At 47.5% G+C, this 25,374-nt stretch overlaps 3 protein-coding genes across 6 annotated transcripts in view; 1 reads left to right on the top strand and 2 right to left on the bottom strand.

The window, feature by feature from the left end:
- The window catches only part of NUMA1 (nuclear mitotic apparatus protein 1), a 67,632-nt gene extending 65,969 nt beyond the window's left edge, over window positions 1–1,663 (bottom strand). Inside the window, exon 1 of the mRNA XM_069471063.1 lies at window positions 1,626–1,663. The gene's annotated coding sequence lies outside the window, so the exon portion shown is untranslated. The remainder of the gene's footprint in view (window positions 1–1,625) is intronic.
- A 342-nt stretch (window positions 1,664–2,005) lies between these two features.
- On the top strand, window positions 2,006–18,842 carry LRRC51 (leucine rich repeat containing 51). Of its 4 annotated transcripts, XM_069471033.1 has the most exons (6): window positions 2,006–2,059; window positions 9,715–9,798; window positions 10,384–10,521; window positions 15,312–15,517; window positions 16,761–16,909; window positions 17,998–18,842. In XM_069471033.1, exons 3-6 carry the CDS (start codon window positions 10,440–10,442, stop codon window positions 18,065–18,067), a joined length of 507 nt encoding a protein of 168 aa, XP_069327134.1. In that variant the 5' UTR covers window positions 2,006–2,059; window positions 9,715–9,798; window positions 10,384–10,439; the 3' UTR covers window positions 18,068–18,842. The 4 variants fall into 4 exon arrangements, with proteins under 4 accessions (XP_069327134.1, XP_069327133.1, XP_069327132.1 ...); XM_069471032.1 differs by lacking the exon at window positions 10,384–10,521 and having other exon boundaries at window positions 17,544–18,068; XM_069471031.1 differs by having other exon boundaries at window positions 9,715–10,521; window positions 17,544–18,068.
- A 68-nt stretch (window positions 18,843–18,910) lies between these two features.
- LAMTOR1 (late endosomal/lysosomal adaptor, MAPK and MTOR activator 1) lies at window positions 18,911–24,987 on the bottom strand. Its single transcript, XM_069471034.1, has 5 exons — window positions 24,873–24,987; window positions 20,363–20,508; window positions 20,052–20,129; window positions 19,579–19,705; window positions 18,911–19,215 (listed from the first exon to the last, which is right to left on the bottom strand). The coding sequence occupies exons 1-5, from the start codon at window positions 24,912–24,914 to the stop codon at window positions 19,123–19,125; spliced, it is 486 nt and encodes a 161-aa protein (XP_069327135.1). The 5' UTR covers window positions 24,915–24,987; the 3' UTR covers window positions 18,911–19,122.
- Window positions 24,988–25,374: the final 387 nt, after the last annotated feature.

Genomic DNA, 25,374 nt, shown 5'->3' with positions numbered 1-25,374 from the left:
GGTTCCCACATATTCACAGCAGTAAAGATCTCCACGAGATACAGAGCCCCAACTTGCATACCATCAAAGGTTCTGCCCACCACAGAATAACACACTTGACAACCCAGAACTTTGGAAACAGAAGACCAGGCAACAGATACCAGAGAGAGGAAAGCAGGGATTAAAGCAAGTAAATACAATCTCATTTTCAGGAGGGAGTGCCATTCCAGAAAAGAGGTTAGCTTTATTTTTTTTTTTTTGTATTTTTTTAAATTTATTTTTATTTAAAAAAAAATTTTTTTAGAGACGGGGATGTCGCTCCGTTGCCCAGGCTGCAGTGCAGCGGCTCCATTCTAGCTCACTGCAAGCTTGAACTTCCGGGCTCAAGCAATCCTCCTGATTCTGTGCTTCTCAAATAGCTAGGACTACAGGCACGTGCCACCATGCCCAACTAACTTAAAAAAAAAAAAAATTTGAGAGACAGGGTCTCGCTATGTTTCCCAGGAGGGTCTCAAACTCCTGGCTTCAAGCCATCCTTCTGCTTCAGCCTCTGGAGTTGCTAGGTACAGGTGTGAGCCACCACACCTGGCAAGGTTAGCTTAATACTGAGGTTAAAAAGCTACTAAATGAAGATGGGAAAGCCAGACTCCTATCACCTTTTCAGCCCGAGAAAACAAATCATTCTAAAGTATTAATATAAATTAATAGTCATGACATGTCTCAAATCCCATATAGCCATCAAGATATAATGACAAAAAACAGTCTCTCATTATCTAAAAAGGCAGACAAACATGTGAAGAGACCCTTAGAACACCAGATGACAAGTGCTGCTTCAGAGGGAACAAAAGAGGTTCCCAGAAGAGGAAGCATCAGCCCAGTTGGGCTCTTTCCCATCCACAACCTTCACATAGTCACATCATTTGTAGTCATAAATTTGTACTAAGGTGCTTGCATGAAACACCTTACCTGATTTGATCCTCACAACAACCCCAGTAAGAATATTAGGCAGGTAAGATCATCGTTTACATATTTGAAAAGTGAGGCTGAAAATAAATTGACTAGTTCAACACAACGCGCACCCTCACAAGCCCCTCCCCCGCCCTCATTTATGCCCAACGCTCAAAATCCCCAGTATAGCCAACCTCGCACTAGCTATGTAACCATGGCCAAGTTAAACACTATAAACCTCAAGGTCCCCATCTTTAATAAGGCTGTTAGACGATTAAAAACATGAGCCTTATAAAAGGTGTGGCACAGTGCCAGAAACGTAGCTGGTGCTCGGAAAATGTTCACTGCTGTACTACTATAATTACTACTACTATTGTTCATAATAATAGGCGAGGACTTCCCATTACAGGACCCCTCAGTTACAAGGCTGTCAGGAAATTGCACTACCCCCTACCCCCAACATCCTCAGACGTAAATCCACGGACACGCCCCCAAACAGACCCTCCCCCTCAGACCCCCAGCTCCTCCCCCTCGGATATGTCCCTCTCCTTACAAACCTTACCCCCATAGATCGTCCCCTTTCAAACTGTTACGAAGGAGGCTTTCCGCTCGCACCGGCCTCTCCTGCACCCCCTTTAGGCCTGGGCATCCCTACGGGCGTCTAGACCACACGCCAGCCGCGGGCCCGCGCCGGTTACCTGGCCGCGCGCTCCCGCTTCGCCCGCTTCGCCGCTTCCCCGGATCACACACCTCGTCGCGGGCTCGCTCCAGTGCTGTGAGCGCACAATGAATTTAAACTATGGCCCCACCCCCTCGCACCGCCCTCTGATTGGCCCCTATCGGCTATTGTCGCACGCAGGGCACGCTGCAGGACCCGGGAAAAGGAAGCGTGAGGGCCACTGGGAAGGGAGAAGGGGTGTCACTATTTCCGGACCCTGGCCTGGCCATAAAGGAAAGGGAACTTCAAATCCCAGCACTTCCCGCGCGCGGCCGAAGAACTACAGGTCCCGGGAGGCATCGCGCAGCACTTACGGCGCTGGCCGGGACGTGGTGACGAAGATAGTTGCTATGGAGTTGCGCCGAGTAACCCTGAGATAGTGGGACGCCGAGGCTGGAGAGGAAGCAAGTGCTGGTGAGTCGGGCGGGAAAACAGGAAACCTGCTCTAGGGAACAAGAGCTCTATGGAGAGGCAAGAGGCACCACAGAAAGACTAGGAACTTCTCTACTCGGGAACCTGAGATCTCCCCCGCTAACCCTCACCCCTTTTCACAGTGAACAAGTCACAACACCCATATGGGGGCAGTGAACGGGACGGCTGCTGAGATACATACCCATTCAGATTTGGGATTGCTTGAGAGCCCCCCCAACGCAAACATCGGCCCCCCAAATACGGATACCTCAAGTCCTGGACACACCCTGGGAAATCTGAAATGCCCTCAGACTTAGGGTTGGTTTTCCTCTGAGGAACTGAGACCCTCTTCAAGACACGGGAGTAGCATTAGAGTAAAAAGTCCCTAATTCTGAAGATGTAAGCAATTTGATGGGGCTTGAAGTGCCTCTTTCCTTCCTCTTCGAAGATGGAAGACCCCCTCTCAGAGACTCTTCAGGATTCTCCCACACACACTCATTAAGGATACTGTCCCTAAATTATCTCTTCTCCCTACACCTCCTCCATGGTCTGCTTCTCAAAGCTCTACAGTTAGAGCTTCATTCCTTTTGCAGTCCTCATGACAGATTTATTACATTTAGTAACTTACCCAGCGCTTTCAGTCTTTTGATAACATAACAACTCTGAGTCAAGGATATTTATCCCCATTTCATAGATTGGAAAACTGAAACCCAGAGAGGAGAAGTGACTTGTCCAAGGCCACACACTAAATCAGTGACAGAGCTAGAACTAGACCCCAGTTCTCCAACTTCCAACCAAGTCTCTTTAGCTTGAGCTTGCTACCTCTATAGATTTAGCACTGTTTGGAGGAAATAGGTTAAACTGCCCCAGGGAAGAAGAACCTGTATGGCCTACTTTGGGTTACTTACACTTCAGCCTGAATAAGATTCAAATCCTTCCCTGAAAGTTTTAATGGGGAGAAAGAACTAGAGAGACTGAAGACAATGGAAATTGAACATAAAACTAAACTAAATAGGAAGCAATCTGGCTAACACAGCACCCATGTATGAAGCTGCCATGATTAGCTGGCTTGTGGCTGGCAGCTACCTGGCCTTGACTGGTTCACCGACTATCTCACAGTTCTTCCAGGCTTGGTCCTATGCCTGCTTCCTGCCATATTCTATATTCTCTTGGGTACTCTTATCCACACCCACAACTTCATTTACCAACTGTGTGCATGTATACACAAGTGTGTATTTCCAGCCCAGCCCTCATCTTTGACCTCCAGATCTGTATAGCCAGTTGCCACCGAGACATCTCCTTCATGATATCTCAAAGGCAATGCAAACTCAACATTTCAGAAACTGAACTCATAATTTCTATGCACCCCAACCCTCTCCTCCAAGCCTGGATCTCTTCCAATGCTCCCACCTTTATCCACAATATTCACAAGCCAAAATCCTGAGAGTTATCTTTTTTTTTTGGAGACAGAGTCTCACTCTGTTGCCCGGGCTAGAGTGCCGTGGCGTCAGCCTAGCTCACAGCAACCTTAAACTCCTGGGCTCAAGCAATCCTTCTGCCTCAGCCTCCCGAGTAGCTGGGACTACAGGCATGTGCCACCATGCCCGGCTAATTTTTTTCTATATAGTTTTAGTTATCCAGCTAATTTCTTTCTATTTTTAGTAGAGACGGGGTCTCGCTCTTGCTCAGAGTGGTCTCGAACTCCTGACCTCGAGCTATCCTCCCCCCTTGGCCTCCCAGAGTGCTAGGATTACAGGAGTGAGCCACCACACCCGGCTAGAGAGTTATCTTTAATACATCTTCCCTTTCCCATCTATCATGAAGTCCTGCCAGCTTAACTTCCTGTTTCATCTAGTCATCACATCTTTCTTGCCTTCCCTCCCAGCCATTTTAAATACTGTGGAAGTAATCCATCCAAATGCAAATCTGATATTGTTCACTCTCCCCCCACCCCCATGTAAATATATACTTTGTGGCTTCCTATTGCTCCTATGTCTCCAGCCTCTAGTCTAACCATACATCCTCCTCTCTCAAGTACCCTCCCACCACAGAACCTTTGCATATAGCTGTTACTTCTGCCTGGAATGCTCATCTTTGTCCCCTGCTATGGTTAATTTATACTTATCCTTTAGATTTCTCTTAATCACTTCTCTAGGAAGTCATTCCTGAAGACTATTGCTCAGACCAGGTCAGATCCCTCAAGTATAGCAATGTCACGTCCCTCTCCTTTATGCTGTTACTCAGTTGCAATTTTTTATGTATTTGTTAAGCACCTACTACTTGCCACCACTATGAGATACAACTATGAGAAAAACATGGTTCCTGCCCTGGTGGAGTTTATAGACATAAATAGTAAGCAGATAATTATAGTATTATGAGTGCTACCATGGCAATAAGTATAGGGTGTTACAGGAGCCCAGAAGAGAATTTCCACGTCCAGATTTGGGGATAAGGGTACGCTTCTCAGAAAAGTTGAAACCTAGGCTGGGCGTGGTGATTCATGCCTGTAATCGTAGCATTTGGGAGGTCAAGGCGGGAAGATTGCTTCAGGTCAGGAGTTTGAGACCAGTCAGGGCAACATAGTGAGACCCTGTCTCTATAAAAAACAAACAAAATAAATAAATAAATAACTTAGCCAGGTGTGGTAGTGCATGGCTGTAGTCCCAGCTACTTGGGAGGCTGAGCCAGAAAGATGGCTTGAGCCCAGGAGTTCAAGGTTACAGTGACTTTTGGTCATGCCACTGTATTCCAACCTGGGCAACATAGCAAAACCCTGTCCCTAAAAAAAAAAAAAAAAGAAGAAGAAGAAGAAGAAAAGTTGAAACCTGAGCTGAGCCGTGAAGTAAGAATTAGCAAGGCAAAAGAAAGGAAGAGGCCGGGCGCAGTGGCTCACGCCTGTAATCCTAGCACTCTGGGAGGCCGAGGCGGGTGTATCATTTGAGCTCAGGAGTTCGAGACCAGCCTGAGCAAGCGAGACCCCGTCTCTACTAAGAAAATAGAAAGAAATTATATGGACAACTAAAAATACATATAGAAAAAATTAGCCAGGCATGGTGGCGCATGCCTGTAGTCTCAGCTACTCGGGAGGCTGAGGCAGAAGGATTGCTTGAGCCCAGGAGTTTGAGGTTGCTGTGAGCTAGGCTGACACCACGGCACTCTAGCCAGGGCAACAGAGTGAGACTCTGTCTCAAAAAAAAAAAAAAAAGGGAAGGAAGAAACTATACTCCAAGCAGAGAAAGCTGGAAGGAGAAACTGTTCCACGCGCCCAGAGGCAGGTGCAGGGAACTTACTGTGAGTAGTTGCATTTGGCTGGACGGCAGAATTGGAGGTGAGGATAAGAAATGGGAGTAGATTTAGCTTTAAGACATGATAATAAAAGGAAAAAGAAAAAAAAAAAAAGAAATGGGAGTAAAAAGGGGGACAGGATCCAGGCTGAATCTTGGCCTCTCTTTGAAACCTGGGAATATAACCTCCCAGAGTATATTAGATTATGTGGCAGATTTTTCGTGGCATTTGATTTTTCTTCTACCTGTAGCCAATAAACAGAAACTCTCTAGGCCAAGCTGTTGAATCTCGTATCAGATCTCATCTGATTATTCCTCAAAGCTTCCTGTGCCATCATGTTGCTGCTTGCCTGAGAGAGGGCAGGAATAGGCTAGCAACAAATCAGATTCCAGTTATTAGTAATTTCCAAAAACTGAAAACAAATTTCTGTCAATTTGGGATTGGTTAAATAAAGTTAAATTAAGTAAATAATGTTAAAGTATGATACATACTATGGAATACTCTGCAGCTATTAAAAGGGTAAGGGAGTCTACAACAATTTGAAAAGAAAAAATAGGTTTATAAAGGAGTAGACAGTATTTTAAAAAATATGTACATAATCTTATTATATATACATTCTAGGAGGTTATATTCCCAAACTGTTAATGGAGATTCAGACTTTCAGTTTCTACTTGATACACTTCTTTATGTTTGACTCTATTCAGCTATCATGTTAACTATTACAATAAAAAAAGGCAATTAAAGATATTTAGCTGTTTGGAAAAGAAAAATTCAGTTGGAATTTTGGAATTCCAAAACAAGGCAGGTATGCCCCTAACCCTGTCGTTTGTCAGGTCAGGTCATTCCGTCTGGAGAGATAGAGGTGCTGGGATCTGTCTCCTGATCATAAGCCAGAATAGCAGCTGAGAAAGACTGACTCCAAAAACACAGCCAGAGGAGTCAGCAAGGCAGCATTAAGGCTTTGCCACTTCTCCCCAGCTGTCAGGTCCTCTGTATCTTAGGTCCCCAACTCCCGGGCTGCCGACTGGTACCGGGCCACACAACGAGCAGCAAGCAGCGGGCAGTAAGCCGTGGGCGAGTGAGCAAAACTTCATCTGTATTTACTGCCACTCCCCATTGCCACTGTCTTCCATGAAACCAGTCCCTGGTGCCCTAAAGATTGGGGACTGCTGCAACAGCTTGAAGACACCACTTATGCCTTCATTTCTCCTTTCATTTTTCCATTTGTCCATCAAACCTTTAGTGAATATGCATCTTTTGCCAGGTTCAATGTAGGGTAATGTGGGCAGAGAGAAGAAGTCTGACTTCTTGTCCCTGTCCTCAAACTTACAGGGAGGGAATAGAAAGTAGGTTATAAAGAAATGAGTACAGAGAGAACTGCTTCCATTTACTGAGCATCTGCTGCAGGATATACAACAGTTCTCATGCTAGGGTTTGTCTCCGTTTCACAAATGAGAAAACAGGCTGTGATAAAATTTTGTTCAAAGTACAGTGGGGGTGTACGTCAGTTAGCTATTGCTGTGTAACAAACCATGCAAAGACACAATGGCTTAAAACAATAAGCATTTATTATTGCTTCTAAGTCTTTGAGTCACCTGGATGGTTCTTCTGGTCTTGACTGGCCTCACTCATGTGTCTGTAGTCATCTGCGGGTTGGGGACTCTCCTGATCTTCACTGGTGGTAGGCTGGCTATAGGCTAATCTGAGATGGCCTCAGCTGGGATCACTGGTTCTGTTTCATATGTCTCTTACCTGCACATCTGTCATATCCCTCCGGCAGGCCAGCCATGTTCTCATGGCACTGGCAAAGAGCAAGAGGGCAAACCCCCTCTTAAAGCTTCTGTTTGCTTCATGTTTATCAACATCCCACTGGCCAAAACAAGTCACATGGTTGAGCCAGCATCAGAGTGGGATGGAACTACAAAGTTATATGCAAAAAGGGATGGATACAGGAAAGACCATGAATAGGGATCATCAAAGCAATCAATCTAACACAAGGAACATTGGTCAATTTTATCTGGAAAAGAAAGGCTTTATAGAGGAGGGTACACTAGAGCTGAGTGTTGAAACATGAGAGTATTCACTAAGTGGGCAGCTGTTAGTTGGAACTGGATGCAGGCTGGTTTGCCACAATCAATAGAAACCCAGCAGTTCTTTCTGTGCTCATGACAGGGTTCTATTATTTGTATCTTGGCTTCATTCCTTCTGGTCAGGCACAGGGCAGCAGGCACTCAACAAATGTTTGCAGAATTGAATTGAATATCTTACTGTGAATGAGGTGTGGACTGAAACAGCTGAACCTGGAACCAATTGTTAGAACAGCTTAGCATCAACTCTTCCGAAACAGAAATCATCTTACTTGGCAGTTTCTCATTCATTCATCCCACAAACATTTCCTGAGTACCTGTTGTAAACCAGTTTCTGTGTTAAATAAGACATGATACTAGCTCACAGCCTGGGCTGTTTTTGTTTTTTTAATAAGAGGAAAAGGTTTATTTACCGTGCACATGGGGAGAATCAAAGAGTGATTACCCCTGGGCTACTGCTTAGATGGAGAAGACTAATAACACTTTCCTACCAGCACATTTATCCAGCTCCTTGAGGTACCATTTTTAATCCTAACTCATTCAGAAAATGCATCAGGAGCCAGTGCTAACAAAACCAGAAGTTCTTAGGAACTGTACTGGGTTCCTCTAATGGTCAAGGAAACTAACAGTAAAAACCCATCCTTTAGTATTTTAAGCCAAAATCCATGTTCAGTGGTGCAGGACTCTGGGGTGCCAACCCAGATTTACTTTGAGAATAGTATCCAATCTTTTTTTTTTTTGAGACAGAGTCTCACTCTGTTGCCCAGGCTAGAGTGAGTGCCGTGGCGTCAGCCTAGCTCACAGCAACCTCAAACTCCTGAGCTCAAGCGATCCTCCTGTCTCAGCCTCCCGAGTAGCTGGGACTACAGGCATGCACCACCATGCCCGGCTAATTTTTTTTTTATGTATATTTTTAGCTGTCCATATAATTTCTTTCTATTTTTAGTAGAGATGGGGTCTCGCTCTTGCTCAGGCTGGGAGAATAGTATCCAATCTTGTTCAAAGGCCCTGTTGTAGGTGCTGAAGTGGGATGGACATCTGTCTAAACTAGGTTTCTCTACTGCAAAACACAAGCCAGTTTCCTCTATTTCTAAAAGAATAATGTGTTCTTTGTTGTCTGCGTATAATCTGATATCTAAAAGATTCAGGCCTACCTAATCAACAACCCATGCCCACAGGGCCAGTCAATAACAGAGAATTTAGCTGTGAATTGACTCAAGCCAAGACTTCCCCAAAACTCAGTTGGAATTGCTATTTTTTGAGAGATAGACATTCACTTTCCAATCCTCTAAACTTGTTAAACTCTATCCTTACATATGTTAAATCACCAAACAAGGAATTTACTTCAACTGTTTTAATTAAGCTTAAACTGAATTACAAGCTATCAGGTCCTAGTTTTTTTTAACAAAAATTCTATTTTAAGATTATTTGCCAATTTCATTGTTTCTGCATACAAAGTAATTCTTCTTTGAACCCAGTGATGAGAACTGCATATCCCAAGGTTTCCCTTATTTATTTTGGCTGCCAGGGATTTCAGAGCTAAATATAGGCTTAGATTCCTAAAGTCCCTGGTACATTTTGCTCTTCCTTTAATCCAGTTTCTGATCTTTCTCTTCCATTTTTAATTTTTTACATCTGCACTGTCCAATGCGGTAGCCACTAGTCACATGTGGCAACTGAGCACTTGACAGGTAGCTAATCCAAACTGGGATGTGCTGTAAGTGTAAAATAGCTCAATAATTTTTAATATTGATTACATGTTGAGTGATATTTTGGATATATTGAGTTAAATAAAATATATTATTAAAATTAACTTCACCTGTTTCATTTTTCTTACGGCTACTAGAAAATTTTACACAGGCGAAAAAAACTAAATGTGGCTTGCACTTATGACTCACATTATATTTCTGTTGGACAGCACTATTCTACAAATCATCCTGTCTTATGAGTGTTATTATTGTAAACTCCAAATCCTTTTGGAAAGCGGTTGAAGTAATAATATAGAGGTGACAGCAGTGGATGGAATCATAAAAGGGAGGTTGACTCGGAGAAATCTTTGTCCTTGTCAGTCTGTTTGTCTTATGTTTCTATGATTCACATACAAACCCCCTGGTAAAGCGTGTTGTCAGCTCTCTTCCTCCCAGGTGAGTATTTTCATGGCTCTTTCCAGTCTCCAGAAAAACCTGTCCTCGGCTTTGCTTTGGCTAAGAATTTGGAAAGGATCTGGTAAGACAACTCACACCTCATTGCAAAGACTGATAACAACATTGTGTTCACCCCTCTCAGGGGGTATTTCCATTTTAACAGGGAACAATCCCTAAACCCAAAGGAATGAATCCCTAATGGTGGAGTTTCAGGCATCAGTGACAGGTGAGTGAGAGGTAGACTGGTTTTATGCGCGTGTATGTGTGTTTATATTAATATATGTGTGACTACTTTCAGGACGTGGCTGAAAGTAGGGTCTTTGGATGGAAAGGTAACGGGGCTGACAGACAAGCTGAGCAGAGAAGGTAGCAAATCCCCAGCTGGGTCAAACTGAAAAGGGCTGTCAGACACCAAACAGATTCAGTGCAAGCCCCCAGGAGCTTGTTAAGCAATAGAATAGCCCAGTTGATGTCAACAGAGGGTAGGTACCAAGACAGTCACCATGGTAACTACTGTGGAGTAGCAGAAAGGGTCTCAAGAGTAGGATTGAGGACACTGACTACAGTCTACAGCTGCTTCATTGGCTTAACTCTGGGCAAGTCCTTTTACCCTTTGGGTCTCAGTTTCTTCATCTGGAAAATAGAAATGGATGTTATAACTATCAAATGAGGTTTTTAAGAATACTATCTTAAAATGGAAATGCAGCTAGGCAGGCCTAGAGTAGTAGAGGGTAGAAAGCAGGGGTAGAAGGCTATGGGGAAGGCTGATGCCCCATGTCCTTGAAACACCTGCCCTTCTCTGTCCTCCCAGGCTGAACCCAGACTCCCAGGGCACATGCTTATACCTGATGAATGATGGCCTGAACTATGAGCAGACGGGACTATATGAACACTTCGGTGCGGGAGCCCCCTCTTGATTACTCCTTCAGAAGCATCCAAGTCATCCAAGGTCAGCCCCCAGAGCACAGCACTCTACTCACCAAAGCAGCAGGAGGCTCAGTGTGATCCCTAGGGAGAAACCACAGCCTTCTATTTAAAAGCCTAAAAACATTCTTCCCATATGCTTGCAGATGTGTTGCTGTCTTGGTGGGGGGCGGGGGGGGGGTGTTTTAAAACAGCAAGTCTGAAAGGAACCAGGGGGCTCTGAATAGTTGATCATCTTCAAAAGAAGCCAGGCTACAGCAGGAAAGTCAGGTGGAAGAAAATGGGGAAGCCATTCTGTATCAGCCAGTAGTTTTATTCTCCTGTTTTTACCTGAAGAGAGGAGGAAACTAGTGAAAAGAAAACAGGCTGCTGTGCAGTCCCAGCAAGTAGGCAGAACTCTATCTTCACTGTCTGGGTACACAAGCTTTTTCTGACTGGTAAAAAATGAGGGGTCTTATTATCAACAAACCGGCATATTTCCAATGTTTTTTTTTGTTGTTGTTTTAGAGACAGAGTCTTGCTCTGTCACCCAGGCTAGAGTACAGCGGTGCAATCATAGCTCACTGAAACCTCAAACTCCTAGGCTCAAGCAATAATCCTCCTGCCTTGGCTAATTTTTAAATTTTTTTATAGGGTTAGGGTCTCATTATATTACCTAGGCTGCTTTTGAACTCCTGGCCTCAAGTAATCTTCCTGCATTGGCCTCCTAAAGTGCTAGGATTATAGGCATAAGCCACCTATGCTGAGCCTCATCCCTTGCCTTTTTTACTTTTAAATTTATTTTTTACCTTTTTGAGACACGGGCTTGCTCTGTTGCCCAGGCTGGAGTGCAGTGGTCTGTTCACTGCAGCCTCGAACTCCTAGGCTCAAGCAATCCTCCCACCTCAGCCTCCTGAGTAGCTAGGACTACAGGTGCACACCGCCACACTTCACTATCCCTGGCTTTTGTTATCTAGTCTTTAATAAAAGCATCAGTACATCTGTCCTCACAGAATATGTTAACATCCACTATCCTAGACCCATTGTCTGGCTTTGGTTTTCTCTCTCAGGCAATTGGTAGCCACCTTTAAGCTCAGGAAGATGGCAAATGTAACTAAGCTTGGATTGGATTTAGGGCACTACTTGGGTTAGCATGAGCCCCAGGGTAACTCGTCAAACACGAGCACACAACCACCCACTGTGATCTTTATTGTGTACTTTGTCACTTCTGATTGATGTAGTCCATGTTTCACAAGGGTTTTAACTGCAACAATAGCTATATACGAGGCAACTGAAGTGACAGGCAGGAGGGAAGCATGCCTCCTACCCATCCCCAACTCTGAGGGAGGAGACTCTGTGGAGTCCTCAGAACGAAGGAAGACAAGCTACTACTACGAAGGGTAACTCTACAGCACAAAGCATAATCCATACGGATGCCCTGCCCTTCATTCAAGAATTCAATATTTACTGAGTGCCTATTAAGTGTGTGTGTGTGTGTGTGTGTGCGCGCGCGCGTGCCAGGCACTATGCTCCTTGCTAAGTGTGTGTGTGTGACGCACATCAATGCCCTGAAAAGCTGAGTCTCTTCAGGTTCCCCTGAGCTTCTGAAACACTTATTTACAGCTGGGGTTAGAAGACGGAGTAGAGTTTGGGGGTACTTGGCACACTATTTGCTGAATTAATCAGTAGATGGATCACAGAATCTGAAATGGCAGTGATTTTAGAAGATATCTAATCTGTACTACCACCAACCCAACAGTCCTCTAACCTCCCACACACCTACAGTATTAAAGGAGTCCCCCACCATACACCTACCATCCCCTTCCATTATGGGGTTGAGAGATGATATAAGGAAGTTCTTCATATCAAACTGACTCCTGCCTTCGGGGGACAGACATGGAAAAAGTTGGCAATGGCAGCCCTTCAGAGGTTTCCCTAGGTCTTTCTGGAGCTAAATCCCTCCCAGTTCACTGAGCATTGATACTTGTGGTCCAATTTTCAGACCTGCCTTGGCTTACTCTGAACAAGGAAGCTTTAACAGATCCTCAGGCAATGTAGTGCCTTGGTGGAAGGCGGGGAGCAGTAACCTGTAGCAGCCTGGACAGCTCACTCCATCCCTGATAACACAGCTCAAGGTAGTCTCAAGTTTTAGGCAACTCCATCCCACCAGTGGCTCCTTTGGAGCTTGGGATCAGCCCATGCTTGGTGGCATTCCTCAAGCTGCTACCTTATCAGACTGGGTGCTAGTTCATATGAGGTTACTTTGACCTTAATTTTTATTCATCTGTGTCATTTAACTTCAGGGTTCTCAGGAGATGTGTGGAGGGAGGCAGGATTAGTTTATTCATGAGCTGGGGTACTCTGCTCTGGTATTCTCTAATCTCCCAGCAACCTCAAGCCCCAGCTGTGGGTCCTGCTCACTCCAGGACTAAGGCAGGGAGCCATCTGGTGGATGCTGCCTGACCTGCAGCTGAGGAAAAGAGGAAGTTAATGCTGGGTGGAGGAAGAAGGGAGAGGCACGTCCAGTAAGAGAGCTGAAGGGACAGTGGAGAAAAGCTGGCTAGCAATACTAACTACTTCCTTCCCCAAAGGCAGCTTTAGACTGCCTTTAGACGAAATGCTTAGAGACAAAGAGAAAAATATAGTCACCTCAGCCAGACCTGGTGTCTATTTCTGGCTCTGCCACTGACTGTGAACTTGGACAAGGCCCATCCTCTTTCTGAACCTCATTTTAAAAAAGAAGAGGGGGCTAGGCTCGGTGGCTCACTCCTGTAATCCTAGCACTCTGGGAGGCCAAGGTGGGAGGATCACTTGAGCTCAGTTCAAAGACCAGCCTGAGCAAGAACCAGACCCCGTCTCTACTAAAAATAGAAAAAAGCCGGGTGCGGTGGTGCGTGCCTATAGTCCCAGCTACTCAAGAGGCTGAGGCTGGAGGATCGCTTGAGCCCAGGAGTTGAGGTTGCTGTGAGCTAGGCTGACGCCATGGTACTCTAGCCTGGGTGACAAAGCAAGACTCGTCTCAAAAAGAAAAAAAAAAAAAAGGAAAGAAAAAAGAAGAGGGGAGTGGAGGGTCCAGGAGTGTTCCATACTGAGGGGTTCTAACATTGCTCTATTCCCTATTCTCACTCTTCCTCAGCCAAACTTCCTGAGGATGTTGTTTAGTCTATCTGCTTGTTTTTCCTTACTTTCCATTCACTCTTGAACTCACTCCTATCTGGCTTCTGCCCCCAGCCCCTTACCAAGGTTACCAGGGACTTCTGAGTTGCCAAAATTACTTTTCAGTCCTTATCTCCGTGGAACTTACTCCTCCTATAAAACTACAGGTTCCCTGAACATCTTTAAAACTGTTATCTCCTGGTTCACCCTTTCCCTGATTATTTAACTTTTTAAATGGACCTCTCTTTCCTCCTTGACTCTCCTCTCTACCCTTACTCTCCCTGAGCAATCTCATCTATTTCCCTAACTTGTACACACTCTATGCTAATTATTCTCACGTCTGTGTCTCCTGCACTTCAGACCTTCATATCCAACTGCCTACTTGGCTTTTCTGCCTTTGTACTACAGGAACTTCAAACACACTAAAGCCAAGCCTGAACTCATCATCTTCCCAATCCTGTTTCTCCTTTTATAATCCCCTATCAGTTAAGAGAACTAGCATCCACCCAGTCACTCAAACAAAAAAAAATTGGGCACCACCCTTAAATATTTTTGTATCTTTTCATCTAGTCAATCAAATCATGCTGGCTGTATGTTCCTCTCATCTCTTACTTGGATGACTGAAATAGCCAAATTGGTCTTTTGGTCCTACTCACCCCCTAAAATCCATATTCCATACTGAAGCTTCAGAGTGATCTTTCTGAAATGAAAAACGTGAATAATCTCTTTTGCTTTAAACATTCCAGTGGCTTCCCGTCACCTGCAGGGTAAGTCCCAAGATCCTTAGCCTGGCATTCAAGACTTTTATGACTGGGCTCCTGTTTCCTTTTTCCTTGTCTCCCTTGTGCAGTGCCTGCACAGATGCGTGTACACACGCACCTGCACAACCCTACCCACGTTTGCTCATGCTCTTACCATGCTTCCTGCCCTTCTTTGCCTGGTGAACATCTCCTAGGCCACTGAGATTCAGCTCAGTCTTCAGCTTCCCTGGGGAAGTTCCCTGAGTTCCCAGAGTGGGTCAGGAGCCCTCTTCTGTGCTGCCACAACTGTTATAGAGCCCTTATCACACTTGATTGCCAGCTTGTTTCCATCGTGTACACATCAGCTCCTCCAAGACACAAATGTCTGCTTCATCCCTGCCCGTTACTCATATAGAGTCCAGCACAGTCTGTCATTGAGTTCACCATTGTATATCCAGTGTCTGGCACACTGTAGGTGCTCAACATTAATGGAAGGGAGGGAGGACATTAAGAGTGTGTTCCACTGAAGTAAATTCTATAGGCCCTACCAGTAGGGAATTCTGGGTTTTGTACTATCATCTCTTGGTTCAACCCCAACAACTCTGGTTCTTAGTTGCCTCATTTACAATATGGGTGTGGTTTTTCCCCACCACATTCCCACACGGCGGTGGTATACAAAGACCCAATGATACAATAAACATAAGACCGTGTGACAGGGAAAGCCAACAGTTTGGGATAGAAGTCTTTGGCCCTTAGTCCACACTTATTCTGATGGCTGGCACCTGTGGGACAGGGTCACAGTGGAGTCAAGCACAAGGCTATGGCCCTGCCAGCCCCTCCAGCTATAGCTTGGGCTGCTTATCTTTCCAGCTCTGTCCCTTCCCACTCCCTAAAGACCAGAAAAGCAAAGATATATCCAAGCCTCACTTTGTCCCCACAGATCTGGTAAGCGAGGAGCCGAGGCCAGGGCTACGACCACTGAGGCACTCAAAGTCGGGGAAGTCACTGACCCAGTCCCTGTGGCTGAATAACAACGTCCTCAATGACCTCAAAGACTTCAGCCAGGTGGTTTCACAGCTGCTAGAGTACCCACAGAACCTGGCCTGGATCGACCTGTCCTTCAATGACCTGACTTCCATTGATCCTGTGAGTTTCTAGCCCTCGGCGGCCAGTCAGGGGGAACCTGCAGCCACTTTGTCCAGCCCCCAGCCTCTCCACTCCCACATGTTATCAGGGAAGTAGTGAGGCAGCATGGCACAGTCCAGAGCACATGGCTGTGGGGTCACACAGACGTACATTCACATCCTGAGTCTGCCTCTTATAATGTGATTTTGGGTAAGCTACCTAACCTCTCAAAACTTCGGCCTCCCTGTCTCAAAAATGGGGATAATATGCCAGCATCATAAAAGTTTGGCGAGGATTAAATGAAAATATATGAAAACCAACTGGCATATTAGAAGCTGAAGTAAAATGTAGCTGTTGGGATTGGGTACCTACTGTCTTGTGCTGTTCTGATGTGGAAGAGGTAGGTAGTAAAAGTATAGCACTTACTTTTTGTGAACTCAGATTCGCGCTTTAAGAAATAAACAAAATTTGGCCTCTTCTAGTCCAGGATTCCCATCAGAGGGAAAGGACCTGGAGCATGACTTGGGAACTGTTCCCCTGGTGTAGTAATCTCAATTGCACTAATTTTTCTTTTTTTTTCTTTTTTGAGACAGGCTGTCACTCTGTTGCACAGACTAGAGTGCAGTGGCATCCTAGCTCACTGCAACCTCCAACTCCTGGGCTCAGGTGATCCTCCTGCCTCAGCCTCCCAAGTAGCTGGGACTACAGGCGCATGCCACCACGCCTGGCTAATTTTTCTATTTTTTGTAGAGACAGGATCTCACTCTTCCTCAGGCTGGTCTTTAACTCCTGGCCTCAAGCCATGCTCCCACCTCTGCCTCCCAAAGTGCTAGGATTACAGGCGTGAGCCACCACGCCCGGCCTCAATTTAATTTATTATTTTAAAAGCTTCCTTTATATGCCTAGCATGATACTCTGTATTCCCGTCCCTTGCTGTGATAGAATCTTAAGTCACCAAAGCTGGAAAGGTCTTCAGTGAAGGGGCAACTAAGGCTCAAGGAGAGGCAGGGGCACCCGGTCACCTGGCAAGTCAGTGGCAGTACTGGTACCCAGACCCTCAGATCACAGCTCTATTTCAGTGTGATTCCCCCGTATCCTTTGAAAGGTAAATGAAAATAGGTTAGAGTCATACAGTATGGCTGAGGGGGTTGGGGGGGGAGGGGGCAAGTTGTTTCCCAAATTCTTCTGTCTCTGCCCACGAGTCAATCCTGAGCATAGATCCAGGGTCCTGTCCAGCCTGGCTCTCGGTTTCCTTCCCCAACAGGTCCTAACAACTTTCTTCAACCTGAGTGTCATCTATCTTCACGGCAACAGCATCCATCGCCTGGGCGAGGTGAACAAGCTGGCTGTCCTCCCTCGGCTGCGGAGCCTCACACTCCATGGAAACCCCATGGAGGAGGAGAAGGGGTATAGGTAAGTGCCCTGTCCTAGAGCTGGGGTCCAGCTGGGCTCCCCTGAGGGCAAGAGAGAGGAGAGACAAGAAATCTAAGCCCGGCCGGGCGCGGTGGCTCACGCCTGTAATCCTAGCACTCTGGGAGGCCGAGGCGGGTGGATCGCTCAAGGTCAGGAGTTCGAGACCAGCCTGAGCAAGAGCGAGACCCCGTCTCTACTAAAAATAGAAAAAAATTATATGGACAACTAAAAATATATATATAGAAAAATTAGCCGGGCATAGTGGCGCATGCCTGTAGTCCCAGCTACTCGGGAGGCTGAGGCAGGAGGATCGCTTGAGCCCAGGAGTTTGAGGTTGCTGTGAGCTAGGCTGACGACACGGCACTCACTCTAGCCTGGGCAACAAAGTGAGACTCTGTCTCAAAAAAAAAAAAAAAAAAAAGAAATCTAAGCCCATTCTTCTGTCATGCTTGGACCCTGGAAGGGAGTAGCAGACCTTTAAGCATTTCTTGCTATCAGTCAGGATAAATTTGATCTCCCCAGACTATACTCAAGCCCCTCTATTCCTTGCAGTCAGGGAAGACAGCAGCAACTAGTGGAGGGGGAAGGGAATTTGAGGTGGGGGGCTGGCCTCCAGCCCGAGTCTTCCCTGCAGGCATTATGTGCTGTGCACCCTGCCCCGTATCACTACACTCGACTTCGGTGGGGTCACCAAAGCAGACCGCACTACAGCTGAAGTCTGGAAACGCATGAACATCAAGCCCAAGAAGGCCAAGATCAAGCAGAATGCACTGTAAGCTTCCCAGGACCGCAGCAGTCCTAAAGCCCTGAGGATGGTCGGCTTGGTTTGACAATAAATGATTTGAGCTGTTCCGCAAATCGGAAGTCACTTGTACCTTGTATAAATGCCCTCCAACTAAGGCAACTGCCTGTAGCTTTAGTCTTACTTTGCCGAGAGGGGGAAGCAATGGAGGGAAAGGCCTGCTGGACTGGGACACAGGACACCTTGGTGTACCACATGGCCTTCGAAAACTTACCTAGCTCTCTGGGCCCCTTTGTACTCTTCAGCTTAGACTTCCTGGGGTCAGTAATTTCTAAACTCTTCACAGAGTACCAAGGTCTGTGGAGATGCCTCATAGGCCTCCATCACAGGCCAGGAAGGTGGGCTGTGAACTGTGAACTCCCCCCTCCACCTTAATCAGAGCAGAGTAGTTCCACTGTTATGTTTTATATGTGGGGATTCTGCTTAAGATTTCATTTGACAAAAAGAATCTTCTACTTAAAAACATTTGCTTGCTGACTCCTTATCAGGTATTCCCAGAAGAGCCTGATCTGCCCTCATCCCTCACCTGCCTCCTCCCAGCCCCAGGGACTGTTGGCAATTTCACTGAGCTTCAGGCAGGGCCCCCAGCAGCCACAGCTGCCTCAGATTCGAATCTGTTCAGTGTTCACCTTTGACAGTATTCCCTTTACTAGACAAGGGCCGAGAACAGTCTTACACAATCTGAGGTTAATCCAGGCCAAGTGTCAGCTAAGAGCTGACACCCTGAACCCTTATCTCCTGCATTTGTCTTTAATGCCCCTAGAAGATGCTCCACCTCCCCCCATCTCACTGCTCATAGACCTGAGTAGCCAGAAGTATGTAGTAGGGTGGTGGGCAGGACAGAGGGGCTGGAACGAGCACACAGATGAATACACTTCCTTTATAGAGGATGACAAACCAAACGAAAAGAAAAAAACACATAAAAACCCAGGGTGCTAGAAATACAAACTCAATTCATTCAAATTCAAGCTCATCCAGACCCTGGTCACAAACCCTAGTGAGGTGCACATGAGCACCAAGTCAGGGAGAGGGGGGCAGGAGTGAATCTGAGACCAAAAGAAAGGGTGGGGAGGGGATCCCCCTAGGTCCCCTGGTGATCCCCTCCCCACCCCCCAGTGGTATCTCCACTTTCCCAATGACTGAAGACATACCAGGCCCTAAATTTTTGGCCCCCACCCCACCCCTGGCCAGGGCTTCAATAGCCAGTCCCAAACGGTTCTACCCTCCCTTGCTCCATCCTCACTTGCTCAGGCTTCTAGCCTCGCTCTTCTCCTCCTTCTCCACATTCTTCTCTGTGATTAGTAGCAGGTTAGGTAGGGTACTGTATAAGCCGCAGTGAGGCTGGGGGCCAGGGGAGGCAGGGTGGAGACAGGGTGAAGAGAGGAGAAGAGCTGTCCAAGGACCCCTCTCTTCATGGGATCCCAAACTGTACAACCAGCTCCTCTTTTGCGTCCACACGGATCTGAGAAAGTGCACTGTAGGCATAAGCAGCTATCCTGGAGACCTGAGACAGAGAAGGGACGGGGAGGAGAGGAACAGAGAGAGACAGGTGAGACGGAGAGACCAGGAAAGAAGGGGATGGGGAATTGGAAGGCGATGAAGGAGAGAGGAACGAATGATAAGGGACAGGAAGCCAAAGAGAAAGGAAGGGATGGGAGAGACAAGAAAAAGAACAAAGGAGAGAGAAAGAATAAAAGTTGTGGGGGAGGGGAGACAGGGAAGGTATGAAAAGTAAAAGAGCAAGGTGGGAGTCAGCTGGGGCCCATAGGCTACCAGGCTCCCTAAGGCCACCTTCCCTACCTCCTCTGAGGCAGGGCGGGTGAACCCTTCCATCTGGGCATTGTGGGAAGGGTGAGGGGTGGCTCACCTGCTGCAAGTCGGAGAAAGGGACAGGCTCGCTGGCCAGCACTTGGTGGGGCTGGCTGGTGAGAGACGGCAGCGGTGGCAGCTTCTTCCAATGGGTCAGGCTGCTGCTCAGCACAGCCAAGCGGGTGCTGACCGAAAGGGGGCAGGGGTGGGAAGTTAGGCACAGTCCGCCCCGCCCAAGCTAGGCAAGCCTCACTCCCTCAGGCCAGAGAAGCAGGATGTCAGGGAGCTCAGCTCATCACAAACTCACTTTAGGCCCACCTCCCTCAGCCTCAGCCACCTCAAGAGTGTCATTGGGTAAACAGGGCTGATGTGAATACCCACTGAGGCACCCAAGTGACTTGTGGTCAATTTCCTGGGCTGTACCCAAATGAGAAGCCAGGACTGGGGCTGAGGCTTGAAAGTTAAAACAGGAATGGAGGGGAGAGAAGGAGCCCATGTAGCCTAAGGGACCCAAGCTGACCAGGAGCTCACCTGTACTGCCTTGCCCGGTCCATATACTCATGCTGCTCCATGCCCTGGGAGTCTGCAGCAGACACATCGATGATGTTGCTTTGGGGGAGGAGACAGAGAGGACATGACAGGTGCTTCCAAAGGGGACAAACAGGACTCATTGTTTGTCCAGGCACCAGCTCCAGGGCTGACACCAATGTCCCCACTTGCCCAGGAGAACATGACTGGGCACTGAAGCATCCCATCCCCATGTCCTGGGCCCAGCTCCCTTGATCCCAGCCTTTAATATGGATGGAGGAGCTCTGCCCCAGGCTCCGTCCTGTGACACTCACCTGGCTGTCTTGGCGAGGATGGAGGAGAGCAAGGCCTGCTCATCTGTGCGAGCAGAAGGCAGGCTGTGGTAGTTGGGCTCAGCTCCATTGAGGGCTTTGGTTGGGGGGCTGCTAGGGTCCAGCAGCAGCTTCCGTTCATCTCGGTCCTAGAAGAGGCCATGCGGGAGAAGTCAGCCCCAGGACTACCTTTCCTACCTGCCTTTCCTAAGCTTTCTCCTCACCCCAGCTCTGACTTTCAAACACTAAGATATTTTTATAAGGAATAACCTAGCACTCTGGGAGGCTGAGGTGGGAGGATCACTTGAGCTCAGGAGTTTTAGACCAGCCTGAGCAAGAGCCAGACCCCATCTCTACTAATAATAGAAAAATTAGCCGGGCATCATGGTGTGCACCTGCATCATGGTCTCAGCTACTCGGGAGGCTGAGGCAGGAGCATCGCTTGAGCCCACGAGTTTGAGGTTGCTGTGAGCTAGGCTGATGCCATGGCACTCTAGCCCAGGTGACAGAATGAGACTCCGTCTCAAAAAAAAAAAAAAAAAAAATATATATATATATATATACACACACACACACACACACACACACACATATACATCTCCAAAGTGCCCAGCCTTATAGAATGTCAGTTAAGACTCAGTGCCTGTCTGCCCTTGGGAGCTCAGCCAAGTTGGTGGTCTAGGATGAATTAGAGTGGAACCAAACAGTCCTAGAGCCCCTGATTTTTCTGAAGCTCAGAGCATATATTCAGCAACAGCGCTGGAGCTTCAGAAAACAGTCCAGCACCCGGTAGAGAAAAGGTAATGGAGGCTAGAAGTCGGAGGAGGTGGGAAATTCCAAAACAGTAGAGCCTAGAGGGGAAATCAGTGCAAGTCAGGAGCCCACGAATGGCCCTCCTGATCCCCAAGGACCAGGTCTCCCCAGCAAGGCTGTCTGCTCCCAAGATGGAGAGGCCTTGATGAGTCCAGACAAGGCCCCAGGCCCCAAGCGAAAGCAAGCCCAACCTCTCAGTAGTCATTCCTCTGATTATCCTAGCGCAGCCTCTGGGTCACAGAGTACAAGTGTGTTCCCTTCTTGAGGGCACAGTCCCTCCTATTCAGATGTTTACCCTCCTCTCCTCTGTTGCTCTTTTTGTATGACTCCTAGAACCAAACTGAGAGCACCTGGTGTAGCTTGACCTGAGCTGAACACCGTGGCTGTTCTCATTCTTGCCAAGCCCCCACACCTCTTTTAATGCAGACTGAGCAGCCTCTACATTTTCAGCAGCCCTTTTACTACCAACTTATGCTGATAATCACAACCCCAAGAACTGACCTAAGACCAAATCAAGTCGCCCCACCACTATATAACTATTTCTCCTTGTCCTGTTTCAGTCCTCTCTTCTGATCTATTGTAATCTTTCTGAATTTAACCCAGCCTTGAGCCCATCAGCTGCAAATCCCTGCTGGCTTTGTATCAGCTGTAAATTGGATAAGCAGACCTGCTGGGTATCTATCTATCCAAGCCCTAAAGAGCAAGGGTGCCCAGGACAAAGCCAAGGCTGGGGGCAGTCCTGGCTAATGCTGACTCACCAATGCTCAGTGCCAGACCACGAGACTTCAATGTTCCAAGCCTATCTCAGTTCCTACCACAGGCTTTCCTGCTACAGGCCCCAGTTCCCCTGCCCACAACTCCGTAACTCTCCTTTTAGAGGGCCACTTCCTCCTGCCCCAAAAGGCAGGCCCTGCCTTTTGACCTTACTTTTCCTCCTCAAGCCTAGGCTGCCCAAGTGTCCTTGGACAATCTGATACAGTTCCAACAGCATGAGACCAAAAGCTGTGGGCTTCTGCCCCAACACCTCTAAACTCCCAGACACTCTCCCTCCCTAACACACAGGCTCAGTATTAAAGGGCTACAAAGACAAAATCCTTGCCAAGATGAAACTACATATCTCTAAGGAAAGCTGGCTCCATAATGAGGCCCAAGTTTGCTTCCTATGTGTCTGTCCTTCCTCCAGCCCCATTTCAGACAGATCTTCCTATAGGACAGGGCAGTTTCTTCCCTAGCAGGGGTTCTTCAAGAACATGGTTGATGGGCCAGGTGTGGTGGCTCACGCCTGTAATCCTAGCACTCTGGGAAGCCAAGGCAGGAGGATCGCTTGAGGTCAGGAGTTCAAGACCAGCCTGAGCAAGAGTGAGACATCCCCTCCACCCCCCACCCCGACCCCCATTCTACTAAAAATAGAAACAACAACAAAAAAAAAATAGCTGGGTGTGATGGCAAGTGCCTGTAGTCCCAGCTACTCGGGAGGCTGAGGCAGGAGGATTGCTTGAGCCCAGGAGTTTGAGGTTGCTGTGGGCTAGGCTGATGCCACGGCACTCTAGCCTGGGCAACAGAGCGAGACTCTGTCTCAAAAAATAAAAATAAAAAAGAACATGGTTGATGGCTTCTTGGCCTTTTGGCTAAGATCAAGTGAAGAATAAGGTTGTTTTCCTGAGACCTAGACTCTCAGAAGAGGCCAGGCTGCCCCCTCCAGAGTGGATAAATAACATCACCCCACCCCCAAAGGCAAAGTGGAGCATGGGGTAGGTTTGTCCCTGAGTCTATGTAACCTAGAAATTAGGGTTTCACCATCTATCCCAGCACAGACACATATGTGGCCTGCCCATGACTGGCTACCTGGTCTATGTGCATGGCTGAAAGAGACACCTTGGCCCAATAAAGAACATGGCTTGGCATCAAAACACCTCGGCTATGGCACTTCTCAGCTTGGCTAAATCATGGAGCCTCTCTGAACTTTTTCCTTACCTTTGAATAGACATAACCCATACATACATGACAGATATTTGGCAAGAGGCAAATGAGATAACTGTAAAAGCCCTTGGTAATCTGTCATGTGTGGCCCATCTGTTTTTATTATAATAAATGGGTAAAGATGAGAGTGGGAGAGGGGCCTTTCCAAGAGCTGAAAGAGGGACTTTGGGATGGTGAATGGTTGTGGCCTTTGCTACACGAGGCCTCAAATCACCGAGCACTTTCTCTGGGGGTTAGGAACAGAAGGGAGAGCCCATCAAGGGAAAAGTGGAGATTCACGGGAGCAGCAAAACCCAGCTCTTCCTTCCAGCTAAAAGCTGGTATTCCTTTCTCATAAGGCTTCTTGACTCATTCTCTGCAGAAATCCTCATGATGTTTTAAGGGACAATTTTCCACTAGGCCACAGCTCTCCCAGTAGGCAGGGTTATTGTTGTCTCCTTCTCTAACAGGTGAGTAAAGTGAGGTACTGGACATGAAGCAAGGGGACAGGAAATGTACGTGTTCACTGGATGTTTGGAGAATTGACGACCAGGAGCCACCATGCCTCCCATACAAATGATGTTTTCCTAATCTTAAACCCTTAATCCAAAATACCTTCACTTGTAAAAGAACTACTTACTAAGTATGAGCGATATAACCTATTTCTGTGACCATCTCCCCCACTAGACTGTGAGCTACTTGAAACCTTTCTCTGACCATCGCCCCCACTAGACTGTGAACTACTTGAAACCTTTCTACTGTCTTTGTGTCTACTACGTGTTGAAATGTGGAACCCAGGCTTAGAGGCAATAAAAAAAGTGAGTGGCTCAAAAAAAAAAAAAAAAAAAAGTGACTGGCCAGCAGCTTGAGACTTTGGAAAAGTGTCCCCTTCTTCAAAGGTGGTAAGGCCAGGCAGGGCAGGATTAAAGTGTGGAGAGAAGTGAGTATGCACCAAGGAGAAGAGGGAGAATTTAAAACTGTGCAGCACTCTCTAAGCTAGTCCAAAAGGATCATATCTACAGCCAAATTCTCAGGACAGGCACCCCTCTAGCTAGAGAAACCCTGAGATCTCAAAGCAGGGACTGCTCTGAGGCAGGCAAACTCAAAACCAAATGAACTCCCCATCCTGTCTCTCTTTTTCCCTAATCCATCCAAAGCTAAACCCGATTTGTTGGATCCCAGACAAATTCCCACACGTCCCGATGTCCCCACTGTATCTGTTAAACCCTTCACTAGCCAACTCAAATGCCACCAACTTGCAGAGTTCTTCTCTGACTCTACACTAGCAGTGACCTTCCTTCTCCAGCCTCGGTCTGTGAAGATAGACGAATTCCTGATTCTTCTCGGGACAGACTTAACTCAGAGCCTCAGCTTACCCACCCGTACAATGGACTCGCATAGCCCGCGAATATAAGCACACAGAAGACACAGGAAGCTGGGAAAGGAGTGTTTTCCAGGGACCTAGGCAGAAAATCTTTGAAAATGTAAAGGTTTGAAGGTAGGAGGAAGTGGAAAGGGTGGGAGCGAGCCGGACAGGCAACTGTCTCAGGGACTGTTTGGAGACCTGGGGCTTTAACAGGGGCAGGAGCCCGGCTCGGCTACCCTCTGTAATATGTCCCTTCCAGGCCCCCGTACTCAGAGAGCCCTGCAGTCAGGCTCTAACTCCTCTGCAGGTTTTGTTCTGGCCCCATGCCCCACGATTTTAGCCCTCATTCCCAAGCCCCGCCTGCCGCGGCCGCACCTGGTCCGAGTCCTCGTTCTCGCTGCTGTAGCAGCACCCCATCGCCGGGGTCGGGCAGGGCGCTCAGGCCGAGCCGAGGAGGGACGGCGTCCGTCAGGAGCCCTTCCGGTCACATGACCTGTGACTGCCTCCCGTAAGCAACTACCCGCCCCCTCCCCGCGGCTACCCCATCCCAGAGCCACTTGGCCGCCTCAGCCGGTACACTGACTTCCGGCCCCGCCCTCTACCGCGTGATCAACGCCAACCAATGGGAAGGTGCAACCTGCGTGACCAGACGTGAGACACGTGATGCCTGGAAAGGGCGTGTCGGGTCACATGACCATCATCTAGTGTCTAAACTTGAATCCTCACCACTACTGGCGGTAGTGGCCCTGGTGCTGTGTATTATGTGATCTCATGTTCACGAGGCCACCTTATAGGGTCAGTCTGTGAACTCTTACCCCAAATGCCGTCATGATATTCTCTTTTAAATGGCATGCGAGGGGCCTGTGGGCTTCAATTC

The sequence above is a fragment of the Eulemur rufifrons genome, chromosome 6, assembly GCF_041146395.1.
Source record: "Eulemur rufifrons isolate Redbay chromosome 6, OSU_ERuf_1, whole genome shotgun sequence".
NCBI classification, from domain to species: Eukaryota; Metazoa; Chordata; class Mammalia; order Primates; family Lemuridae; genus Eulemur; species Eulemur rufifrons.
This window is presented reverse-complemented; position numbering and strand designations above follow the sequence as displayed.